Source organism: Primulina tabacum, chromosome 15 (genome assembly GCF_025594145.1).
Source record: "Primulina tabacum isolate GXHZ01 chromosome 15, ASM2559414v2, whole genome shotgun sequence".
Taxonomy (NCBI): domain Eukaryota; kingdom Viridiplantae; phylum Streptophyta; class Magnoliopsida; order Lamiales; family Gesneriaceae; genus Primulina; species Primulina tabacum.
Genome location: NC_134564.1, coordinates 14,156,913 through 14,170,189, shown reverse-complemented (window position 1 = coordinate 14,170,189; position 13,277 = coordinate 14,156,913). Strand labels below are relative to the sequence as shown.

General features: G+C 34.9%; 1 protein-coding gene across 1 annotated transcript; it reads right to left on the bottom strand.

Annotated features, from left to right (window-relative positions):
• Window positions 1-391: 391 nt before the first annotated feature.
• On the bottom strand, window positions 392-1,309 carry LOC142525897 (agamous-like MADS-box protein AGL18). The gene is made up of 6 exons (XM_075630184.1): window positions 1,281-1,309; window positions 1,097-1,196; window positions 968-1,009; window positions 825-866; window positions 558-733; window positions 392-476 (listed from the first exon to the last, which is right to left on the bottom strand). The coding sequence occupies exons 1-6, from the start codon at window positions 1,307-1,309 to the stop codon at window positions 392-394; spliced, it is 474 nt and encodes a 157-aa protein (XP_075486299.1).
• Window positions 1,310-13,277: the final 11,968 nt, after the last annotated feature.

The following is a 13,277-nucleotide window of genomic DNA, read 5'->3' as shown; positions in this document are numbered from 1 at the left end:
CCATTAGTAGGCCTCAAACCAACTATTAATTTTCATTCACATTCAACCCAAATTTTCAACATAAACACGTACATAGAAATATACGTAGAAATTCATTAGAATTCTTTAAAGGGGAGGCTGCAAGTCCATAAAGCTAATCACCTGGTGTTTTATACATTCCCAAAAACCATATGTGCGATGAGAAATATAGAATAACTAAATCAAGACATAGATAGATCATAAAATCATCAAAGCAAAAAATATATATAAACCACAAAAATAAGGTAGTGTTTGTAAATATTTGAAAAGTGATTATAGATAATTTTTTATATAAAGTTGTACAACTTTGTAAAAAAAAAGTTCATAATAATTTTTTTAAACATTTGCAACATTCATAAACCGCCGGCTGGTCCTATATCGAAAGAAAAGTATCGGCATTGCTTCTTCTTTCCTCGCATGGAGTTTTCCTTTTTCCACAAACCTTGGAAGTTGAAGGCCTACACGAAAAGCAAGACACACATACTCCTAGTAGGAAAACAGTAACATAAAAGGCCGAAAATTCGGAGAAAATGTCTTACCCCAATTGCAGGGTGGTGTCCACTAAGTCTGCATCTCCAGTGCTAGTATCGCAAGCTAGTTGGGGACTGGCAACGCCTTGTCCGAGCTCGAAGTTGCTCTGCCCCTTCAACTGGTACTCGAGAAGAATTGGTTGTTGATAGCTGATCGGGGCACAAAGCCTTTCAAGGTTTTCAACCTATGAATCATATTAAGCCAGTGCAGATTACTTAGATACATTCACATCAATAGCCGAATTTCGCAACGCAAAATGAGAGAGCTACACATGCCTTTTGGCGTAAAGTCACATTCTCCTGCATGGATTGTAGCTCCTGAAATAAAATTAAAATAAGGGACAAATGTTTTTCAATTTTCCTCCAGGACCCGTACGAGAAATCAGCTGATGCACAAAATAAGAGATTAATCTGCATACATTATCCCTTGATTTTTGAAGTTTCTGGACCAATATTGCCTCCTGAAACCGTAGCATTGTCTTTTATTGTTAGCAATCAAAGAGTAATACGTTTTGTTTTAAGCCCACAGTTTAATTTAAAGGACAAACCTTCCTATCCTTAATGCACAATAACCCTTCGTTTAGTTGTTGTTCGAGTTCTTGCAAATCTTCGCGACTCATGCTATCGAGATTCCTCCCCAACACATGCCTGCAAATTAACAGAAAAGACACAACACAACACAACACGGATTTTCGAAAAATACAAGAATCTCATTTTTGTGAGAAAACATACTGGTCCTCCTTTTGTTTGAGCTTTTCCATCTCTTCTCTCAGAACATCCTCTTGCCTCTGTTAAGAGAACAAACCATACTAAATCCGATACATATAATGAATATGTGGAAGGATTAAAAGTCCATAGATATGTCAAATTTTAAGCATCACACGTACCTCTGGATCGTGGTTCACCGGAACACCTTTTTTAATTCGCTGGCACTCTTCAAATCTCTTCATTATTTTCGCCATGCTGCAGTGATCAAGGGAATCATCGTTCAACTGATCAGCTTATCGTGTTGCATGATACTACTTATTGCATATCTTAGTTCAACCAGTTTCGAATTCTTATACAACCTATCTTTCGAACATCAGCGTAATTTTTCGGTTTCTCAGATCTCCATACAACTTACCCGAAAAACAAAAACAAAACAACAGCCATGTGTATTCAAAGACAATTTACTATAAATAACAAGCTTTGATATCTTTAACGCCTACCCCACCCCTAGCTAGACTCAACCAGAGTTCCTAAAGAACCGTGAACCGCAACCTAAACCGTTCTCTCAAAAACCAAAACCAAAACTAAAACAAAAACCCAGAATTTACAAACCGGTTTGGTACAGGTTCCTAAAAGTTAGAGGCCATTACCGAAATCATACTATAATCTGAAACTGTAAATTTGATTTAAATTCTATAGTACCTATAATATCGTAGATAATTTAGTTTATAAAAATCAAATCAACATTATTATAGTATAATTGTTAAATAATTAACTTTAATTAGTTTTGTTACCACATGAATCCATACTCTTTTGTTTCTCATATTAAATCACCGAAAAAATTCTCATGAACGAACAAACACATGAATAAATCCCAAAGAAACAACAGAAAAGGAATTCTCAGAAACGAAGATAGCAGCATAGAGGGCGTACTCGGAACTAGCATATTCGAACAACTTCCCGTCGTTGGAGTATCCAATAATGGCAACTTCGGAACCGCAGAGAATAGCTAATTCACTCGCCTTCTTAATCAAACAATCACGCCTCTTGATGAACGCACTTTTGATGCCGCTGCTACTTTTGCCCTCGGTAATTTTCTCTGCGGAATCCATCTTCTCAGAAGCCATTGAATTGTTTTTACTCTTCAAAATCGCACAAAAATTCACTTATCATAATCCCAAAACGGCGGCTCTATGTACTCTGTGGCCTGCTTCTTCTATTATAACAAGGATAACACGAGGAAATAAAAGGATGCATGTAGGACTCTTTGAACAGGAGACGTACTTATAGTGCTTTTTTTTTTTTTTTATTATTATTGGTGGTTTAGATTTGGTAAAATCTTTAAAGTTCTAATTACAGAAGTATTTAGATCAACAAGTCTCGTTTTTTATTGGCAGAGCGATAAATTTTTTAATCCGCGATAAAATTTGACTTGATCCATATTTGAAATAAAAAAATATTTTTGAGATAAAAATTAATATTTTAATTGATAGGATCAGATTGATTAAGATATATATCTTATAAAATAGAGACGGTCTTGTATATTTTTTATAAACTTTTGAATCGTAGGTCTCGTTTTCCAATTTTTTAGGATTTTTAGACATGGGTGTCGTTGAAATCTGATAATTAATTGTCCATGGTAGATCAATTTTTATCTATCATGGATGTTCAAAGCTAATGTTTTATTCCTAAAACTAATTACTAATTTTACAATTTTTAATTATTACTTAGCTTAATATTTTTTGCGTAGCCGAAAGATATTTTGTAATAAAAATCATAAGTTTTTTTTTTTTTGTTCGAATTGCTCCTTAGTAGAAGTATTCTCTCCTTTTTTTACTTCTAATATCACTTATTTTGCATAATTTAGGTACATAAATTTTTAAATGATATGTAATAAATTTAATAGGGCATACTATAAGGCATAGTTTGGTACATGGGATAAGGGAGGGATTGATAAATAATTCTCCTTATCCCATGTTTGGTACCTTTTTAAAAAGCCTATGATAATATCATGTGCCCTTGATAAATAATTTTTTAGAAGGATAAAATGCTTCTTCTATTAGGTGTGATAATTTTAATTTAATGATGAAATACACTACAAATGACTTAATTGCCCTCAATTTATAAATGATTTTTATAAATCTATGCTAGTAGATAGAAATTAAAATCAAATAAATATTTTTATTTATTTTTATATATTATATAATATGATAATTATATAAATGAATTCGAGATAATTATAAATAATTTTTATAATTATCAATAAAATTATTAGTATCACTCGATTAACCTTAAAAATTGATATTTGACTTGACTCACAAAATCAAGGGCTCAATTATCATATTATATAATATAAAAAATTAGGTAAAAATAAATAAATCATGCAAGCACTATCGGCGCAAGAACAGATAAAAACTATGAACTCAAGCAACAACGTTGAAATTATAAAATTTATTATGATAAGGTTAATTTTGTCATTACAATCTAATATATAAATTTAATCACTTTTATTAAAATCATACCAAACATTAAATATAATATCCTACATCTTATTTATCATTAACTTATCCTTATATTATATATCACATATTTATCCTATCATGTGTACCATACTATGCCTAAACAGATAACCAAAATAAAATACAAAATACAATGAGATAAAATTTTTCTAATTAAATGTATTTGTCGAAATTAAATATCATCATTAATTTTAATATGTATGTATGTATGTATGTATGTATGTATCGCGGTCGTATGTCAAGATGACAATGGATCATGTCGAATAAGATTCTATACCCAACGCAAATAAGTTGAGTTTGGTTTAAGTACATGTGCTACGCTACCCATACACATTGTCATCCTTGGTCATGTTCTAGAGTATCAATTTAAGATAATAGTAATATATATATATAAGTAATGAATCTATTTCCTTAGAAATTTTAAATATAGCTTCTATAGGCGTAAAGAATGTTATTAAAATGTGTTTGCTGCTTAATCCTATCTATACTTTATAATTAAATTCGGGATTCCTGTACTAACTATTTCTAATTGATTTGGTGAAACTTTATTTAAATTATAATTATATATTTATTATATAACTGTCTTGAAGAATTTTTCTTTCCTAAAATAGCCTCTCTTTTTAAATATTTAATCATATATTTATCTTTATTTTTAAATTAAATCTTATCTTTACTTATATTTTAAATTTTTAGATGAGGGAAACCGTAAATTTGCAATAACAAAAGTTTATCATATTTAGATAATTATTTCAATGATATAAACACACGTTGTTAATTACATGAGATATGGCTTGACAGTGGAATTTTATAATACCATCGTTCCGAGTTTCCAAATTTTACGACTTTCTAATTCAATTGGCTTATCATCCATATTTCTATGGAACTCTTGAATAATAATATATAATTAGTAACCATGTGTGAAGTTTTAATATTTTTTGGTGTTTGTTTTTTTATGGAAAAATTATTGAGATTATATTAAAATTTATAGATTTAAATAAGATTTTCTAAGTTTATATTATAGTATTAAGCATTAATTTCTAGACTAATCATTTCACCATATTCTCACAATGTTACTAAACTCTCAAAGTTTTCAAAACCTTCTATTCACTAGAAAAAAATACAAAATAACACAACGGTCAGCTTGACGTCTTGAGTTGGTAATGTAGTTAAGATTGATCCTTGAAGTTCTCGTACATTCTTTAGGTGTGTGCTATGGAAGCAACTTCAAATATGAAAACTTTAAGTGTGCACGGAAATATTGAATGAATTCAAATTGAAAGATGCACGAGAGTACTGATTGTTTCATTTGATACCGAGTCTCCATATTTATAGTTGAAAAGATCGAATAATCGGATTTGATTATCAATAATCATATGTACTGTTACCTGACAGAATCGACATGTCATTTTCATTCGTCGTACCTATCATTAAATTTTTATGTAATGTTTCTTTTGCTTTGGCGACTTTAAGCTTCTTCCTTGCTTTTCAAAAAAACTAACAGACTATGAACAAAATAGACATCTTTCTATTGTTCGGGAGTTGGTAGAATATTATGTAATGATTCTATAGTAGGTGTTGTTGAACGACTTTACTTGTAATATCGTTTTTTGGAATTTTTCAAGTATGACCAATTACACTGTGATTGGAGTTATAAGTTTTGAACACGTGTGCTGCATATAGGACTTTGATCCTGCCAAATTGACAAATGAGCTCTTGTAGCTATAGTTCAGAAATACTACAACTTGACTTCCTTGCGTGAATGGCTTGAACTCTTGGTGTTCTGTCTGAACGGCTTGAATTGATCCAGTGCACCGAAAAGAAGAAATTACAATAAAAGAGCGGCTCGATCTTGTAACAAATCGATATTGTTATTTGTCAATCGCCAAAACTTAGGGTAATAGAAATATTCTAAAAATATCTCCTTTTTGTTGATGATAGAACCAAGCACTACAAAAAAAAAAGGCCTACAAAAACCGTTGTCCTAGGTATTTTAAAACTGTTGTTAAAGCCCATGTGGTTAAAGGGTGCGCTCAAAGATAACGATTTTATCCGTTGTTGTAGCTACAATTTGCGATGGTTTTTGAAAAAAACGTCGCAAATAATATTAGCGACGGATTTATGTAAAATCATCGCTAATTAGCGACGGATTATGCAAAATCATCATTAAACCGTCGCTAAAATTAGCAACGGTTGGTTCATGATTTTCGTCGCTAATTGTAGCGATGGTCAATTCATTATTTCCGTCGCTAATATTTTCAGTAAAATAAAAAAATTAATTTTAATAATTTAATAAGTTTAAAAAAACTTACAATTGGAATAGACTAACAATATTCATGATCTTAACTAACACTTAAAAATTTATCAGAAAATTAAAGCGAAAAAATTTATCCTAAATCGAGACTAAAATCGTGCAAGAAGAAAAATTTTAAGTGTTGTGAAGTGGTAAAATCATGTAAGAGAGAAAAATTTTAAATGTTGCGAAGTGGTGTATGTTAAAATGGACTGGATGTGCGGATATTTATAGTCAATTTGCGACGGTTTTGGTTAGCTTTTGGTTGAACCATCGCTAACCAAAAACCGTCGCATTTTTAAAATTTCCAACGGTTTTGCTTGTAACCGTCGCTATATTTAGTGACGGTTTTGTTAATTCTGTCGCTAAAATTAGCGACGGTTTCCCTTAAAACATGCGACCGTTTTACTTAAAACTGTCGCTATATATAGCGACGGATTATGTACCGTCGCTAAATGTAGCGACGGTTTAAACCAAAACCGTCCCTATTTTTAAATAGCAACTGTTTAAACCAAAACACGTATCATAATCTAACATTGCAAATCGAAATCAAATTGTAAATAAAATATGAATTATAATCTACGAAACATAATTTATACAATCTGTAATTCAACTCATGACTCGGCATCTCAGACTCGACTCATCTCTCATCTAATCTAGGGATCCCGGTGAATAAGAACGTAACAAGTCTCCCACCTACTACTACCGGTCGCGTGTGGCGGTACGTTCTTATTTCTGGACTTTGGTCTAGTCTATATCGAATAATCTGTAATAAGGATGCTATCTATATCTGAAGCATCTCGATATACCAAACGTCCAGTGTCTTGGCATGTCTGTCCAAGACTAACCCTATTCTGACAATGTGCAATGGGCCAGTGACTCCTCTGTCATAGTCTAGCCCCTCTGTCAGTGACTCTCACTCAATAGCTCTCTGCTTTCTACTTTCTAATTCAATAGAATAAACATAATCATTAAAACAAAAAGGTATAAAAACAATACCATACAAGTATGTGGTTTAGGAAAATTCGAGTTAAATCTAACTCAAGTCGATCTCCCAGTTAACATCGATTTATACCTTTCTCTTCTCGATCTGACGTAGACGAAGTCTCGAACTCAACTCTGTCCATACCCAATGTCCAGTTGTAGCCTGGTCGATAAGAACTCAGAGGAAAGTGGCCCCTTTCTTTCTCGCGCACGTCGCACCGCGGGGTGCGCTCACCTTTGGACCGCGGGTGCGCTGCACGTATTGGATCACCTTCAAAAAATTCAGGAAGGAACGACCGCGGGTGCGCTCTTTCTTGGACCGCGGGGCGGTGACCCTACTGTAGCAGCACCGTGGTGCGCTCTGTCTGGCACCGCGGTTGCGGTGTCCCCTACTGTAAAAATAGCCAACTCTCTGTCCATCGACCTCGGGTGCGGTATATTTCATAGCGCGGGGTGCGGTGGCTTTTTCCCTCAAAACACAACTTTCTGCCCTTGCACCGCGGGTGGCGGTCTACTTCTTGGCGCGGGTGCGGTCTCTCTCTTTGTCAACAAACTCAATTTGCAACGTCGCTTCTCCACGTCTGTTCTTCCATCGCCTTATTCATAATATATAACATTCAAAAGTATCAACTAAAATCTCGGGCATTACAAGTGCTAACTTTCCAGATCCCGTTGACAAGTAAATAGTTCAATGTGTTGAACGGCTTATAAAAGAGTTTATAAGCACAAAGAAAAATAGAAGTATGACTTCTATAAGGAGAATGTTACTTTTAATTTATGGAAGTGTTCGAAAATTAAAAGTTGGCCTAATAAATAATGTATTTGAAAATTGTGATTTTCATAAACATTATTATGAACTAATGTAAATTAATTCAAGTGTTTGAATTAATTAAACAGTAGTGGCCTAGTAGAGCCCAAATAATTAAATAAATTCAAGTGTTGAATTAATTAAATCATATCGGGTCTTGTAGAGTCCAATGAGAAATAATTATTCAACTAGTGGGCTTGAATAATTTCAAGTAAGGTTAATTTGTGTCAAATTTGTTGAGACATTTAAATTAAAGTTAATGGGTTTTGTAATTGTTACAAGCCCAAATAGAATTGCATGCATGAGAGATGAAGGGTTGGAGGCTACTTTTTCAATATCCAAGGCATGTCATGCGCATGCTTACTTTAATTTTTTACACAGCCAAGAAAATCTCTCCTTCTTCTCTGCTAATGCCTTGGCCGAAGATTTTGATACATTATTCTCTTTCATTTTTGCTTCTTCAATTGTTGAAGATTGCATACTCTTCTCAAAGAAAAATCTTCTAATTTTTCTAGTGCAAATTAGAGGGGATCTTCCTTGTTGGTGGTGGGCTTAATTTTTGAGCAACGAGTGCTCATTTGAAACTTGTAGATTGTCTAGCCATTGAAGAGCTAAGTTGTTTAACAACTTAGTTGGAGCCATTATCAATCCTTTGTGATTGATAGGTAAAAATTTCTAAAACACCCTATGTACGAAATTTTGTATTTATGTTATTTGCTACACATCATAGTGAGGTGCTCGAATTTTTTCTTGTAAAATTTGATTTTTGAAACTTCCGTTGCGCATCCGGGCACCGTAACCGATCCCTTTTCAGTCTTGATTCACTATAACTTGAAAAATTACTGCCATGGCCTCTTAAATTGCTTGCCTCTAGCCCTAAACTGCTCTCTTATGTTGCCACTGTTACCGCCACTATTACCATGTCTGAAATACTGTCTATACTGTGGTTGTTGGGGTCGTTGTATATATACCGGTTTCAGCTCCCTTGGCTCGATCAAGAGCCTCAACAGAAGTATTAGGCCTTCCACTATTAACCAAAATAAAGATATCAGGGTTAAGACCAATTATGAAGTGATCAGCCTTAGATTCTTCATTGGATGCCACTTGAGGCGCAAATCTCAGTAAATTTGAGAACTTAGCAACATATTCCTCAACATTCAGATTTACGTGTTTTAAATTTGCAAACTCAGCTCCCCTGTCTTTCCTATAAGAGGTAGGAAAGAAACGCTGATAAAATTCAGATATAAATAAATCCCAGGTAACAATTGTACCTCGACCCTCTAAAGCTTTCTTGGTCATGTTCCACCAACTCATAGCAACATCTAATAACTGATGAACAACTAACTTGATTTTACGATCATCTGGATACTCAAGAGATTCAAATAACTGATCCATAATCTCCAACCAGCTCTCACACTCTAATGCCTTCTAGGTACCCTTCAACATTGGTGGGTGCAAAGACTAAAATATGGCTAACAGTATCTCCATCGAAGTCGGAGTTATATCCATTTGAGTATGAGTAGCAGTGCCCTGATCTTGTGCCACTGGTATGTGAAAAGGGTCGATTAAGGTGCTTGCTTGCGCAACGGAAGTTTCAAAATATTTTTCAAGCAAGAAAATCGTGCACCCTAAATATAGTGTATAGCATTAAAACACAAAATGACATTCATAATGTGTTTAGAAAAATTACCTATCAATCACAAGGATTGATGTTTTGGGTCCAACCAAGTTGTAAACAATTTGGCTCTTGAAGGTAGACAATCTACAAGCTTCCAACACCAGTCCTTGCTCAAATGGACTCCTTCCTTCACAATTAGGTCCTTCACTAACAAAGTAGAACCACTCTAATTTTGCACTAGAAAAATTAGAGTATTTTTCATTGAGAAGGCTAAGATTTCCCCAACAATTGAAGAAAGAAAATTGAAGGAGAATGAAGTTGAAATTTCGGCCACTTCAATTGCAAGGAGAAAAAGGAGAGTTTTCTTGGTTGTGCAAAAAGTTGTTGTGTATTCCAAGGGTATGCCATGCCTTTGATATTGAAAAAGTAGCCTCCACCCTTTCATCTCCCATGCATGCAATTCTATTTGGGCTTGTAACAATTACAAGGCCCATGGACTTTTATTTAAATGTCTCAAACACATTCGAGATCATTTAACATTTACTTGATTTTACTCAAGCCCACTAGTTTAATAATTATTTCTAATTGGGCTCTACAAGGCCCAATGTATTTAATTAATTTAACACTTGAATTAACTTAATTATTTGGACTCTACTAGGTCCACTGTGTTTAATTAATTCAAAACTTGAATTAATTTAATTTAGTCCATAATAAGTTTATGAAAATCACAATTTTCAAATACATTATTTGTTTGGCCAAATTTAATTTAGGAATACTTCCTAAATTAAAAGTCACATTCTCCTTATAGAAGTCATACTTCTAATTTTTCTTTGCGCTTGTAAACTCCTTTATAAGTCGTTCAACATATTGAACTATTTTACTTCTCAACGGGATCTAGAAAGTTAGCACTTGTGTGACGCCTCAATGGTTCAATGATACACTAACCGTGGGTTCACATCTGTAATGCCCGAGATTTAATTGTTGTAATCAGACGTTGATTAATTGACAGAAGTGAGGTTATAGGAACTCAAATGAAGAAGCAGGGCATCGTTACAGTATAAGCCAAGATGTTGAACCGAACATCTCAAGATGTTGGCCAAGATGTTGAACCGAAACATCTCGCGCCCGACGGTGGAAAAGAACCGCCCGAGCGCCGATGCACCATGAGTTGGACAGAATGTTTCGCGCTCGAGCGGTAGAATATTATCGCCGAGCACCAGGAGATGATCGTTGAGTATCTCGACAGAAATTTCCGCCGCCCGAGCGGGAAATTCATGACCGCCCGAGCGCGAGACGTGCAGTAGGCATACGTTCCGTCTGATTTTGAATTTGACTGCTGGTACTGTGTTCTATCGACGTAGGCTACAACTTGACGTAAGTTATGTTACGTTTTGATATGTGTTGAAATTATGGTATTTCCAGAATCAGATAGGATTCATATATGATGTTCTTGACATGTTAGACATCGTAGAATTGAAGTCAGATTGAGAAACAGATCGATTACAGATTTGTTATGATTTTCAGAGTTGATTTGATTGAGATTTGATATCAGATTTGTATGGTATCAATTATGAGATGTTGGAATTGATATCTGTTGATTTGTATTGCTGGGTATATTGAGATTGTGCAGTTATGCCGTTGAAACAGAATTCGATTTAGTTCTGATTATATCCAGTATCGATTGATTGGGGTATTGATATTGTATTCCTCAATATTGTTATTGTCAGATTGAGTATTGACAGGCTTTGAGTTCGAGACTTCGACAGAGTCAGAGTATCAGAAAGAAAGGTATAAATTAATGTTGAGTTGGGATTGCACAACTCGAGTTTCCCTAAATCACATACTTAGTTTATTGCATTGATATTTGTAATTGATGAGATTGATGTTTGTAGTCTATTGATTTATAGCCACTGCATGTATTGACTACTGATTGTTTAGTCATTGGCTGATTCGCCTAGTCACCGGCTGATTCGTCTGGTTATTGGCTGATTCGTCTAGTTATCGATTGATTCGTCTAAACTTTGGCTGATTCGCTTAATTACTGGCTGATTCGTCTAGTTATTGGCTGATTCGCTTAATTCTTGACTGATTCGTCAATTCTGCGGCTGTTTCGCCCAGACACTGGATATATGAATTATATCGATGCCGTATAGGGTTGATTCATTCCTATCGACTGAGATTCGATATAATTATCAATATCCAGACATTGGGATCCCTAGGTTAGAGTTGAGTCGAGTCTGAGACGCGCGTTGTTGGAGTAAGTCTGATACGACTAGTTGTACTTTACAGTTTTATATCATTCATGTTTGTTTGAGTTGCTTACATGTTAATGATATCTTATTTATGCGTTTATTATGTTTTTATATAATGCATGTTTACATTTTATACTGAGATTTATTCTCACCGGAGTTATCCAGATGTTGTCTTGTTTTGTATGTGTGCATTACAATAGGTGGGGCTGGATCAGGGTCAAGAGAGGATTGAGAGAAGACAGTTAGCGTGGAGATCTGGACTTAGGAGATATCTGTTATATCACCTGAGAGTAGTGAAGAAACAATAGTTATTATGATTTATGATTGTACAGGACTGGTACTTAGATCTGAATAGTGATCTGTAAATGAGATATGATTTATTCATATGCTCGTACTCTTCGTATTTTAAAAAAAAAATTTAGACCCTGTTTATTTAATTGATTAATTATTCCCAGAAAGTGATTAAGAATTGAATTAAGTTCGGGCTCCCACAACAGGTAGGTATCAGAGCGATAGATCCTTTAGACTGAGGATAGAAGCTAGTGAACAGGGTAGATTGAGTTTTCCTTCCTTGTCTTGTGATTGCTAGCATGATTTACTGCTTTATATATACATGTTACCTTGACTTATCTGATTTGATTGATTGTGTAATATGTATTATTGGGAACGAATTTGAAACCGATTCTTGATCAGCAGTAAGATGATCGGAGGAGGGAACTGAAGTGAAACAGGTTTATTGGATTGGGGTACTAATCCATTTGCCTTATCAGATATGCCTCCTCGAAGAATACCAGAACAGGGTAGCACATCGAATCTCCAATGGATGTGACAGCAACTCCGATGGAAACGTTATTGAAAAGGTTTCAGTCATTCAAACCACCGACACTGAAGGGTACTGAGACCATCAGTTGAATGTGAGAGTTGTGTTAGATAACATTGAGATGCTGTTTGATTCACTGGATTACAGTGATGAGCGCCGAATTAAATTGATTGGGCACCAGTTGCTTGATGTTGCAAAGAACTAGTGGATTACGATGAAGAAGGCCTTGGAGCATCGAGGTACGACTATTACTTGGGATGTATTTAAAACTGAGTTTTATCAAAGATTTTTTCCAGTGTCGTACAGGAAAGACAAGGGGGCGGAGGTTTGCCAATTTGAGACAGGGTCAGCTGAACATTGAAGAATATGTGACCAGTTCTCTACCTTATTGAAGTTTGCTCCACATGTGGCTGACAAATGACCGAAGCCGTTGCTGATCAGTTTCATCAATGGCTTGAATCCCGATATATTTACATTGGTGAACACAGGGCGACCAAATAACTTTGCTGAAGCCATGAATAGAGCAAAGGGCGCTGAAGCGGGACTGATAAGGCAGAGAGGAGCTACAGATATTCCTCTCGCACCGAGACCACAGCAACCACCACCCCGATTTGAGAGTGATAGTAGCAGTGGTGGAAAGAAAAATTTCTGAAGCTAGAGGAAAGCAGTTTAAGAAGTCTTGGCGGCAGTTCTTCTAGCTCCAATGGTTCCAACAGGAGTTATAACCGGA

Bases quoted from the DNA above. Each gene is read 5' to 3' on its own strand.
- LOC142525897 (XM_075630184.1), bottom strand. From the start codon at position 1,309: ATGGAAAAGCTCAAACAAAAGGAGGACCA. The intron at 1,010-1,096 runs GTTTGTCCTTTA...CTACGGTTTCAG, and splicing joins TGTGCATTAAGGATAGGAAG to GAGGCAATATTGGTCCAGAA. The intron at 867-967 runs GTATGCAGATTA...ATTTTATTTCAG, and splicing joins TTCAAAAATCAAGGGATAAT to GAGCTACAATCCATGCAGGA.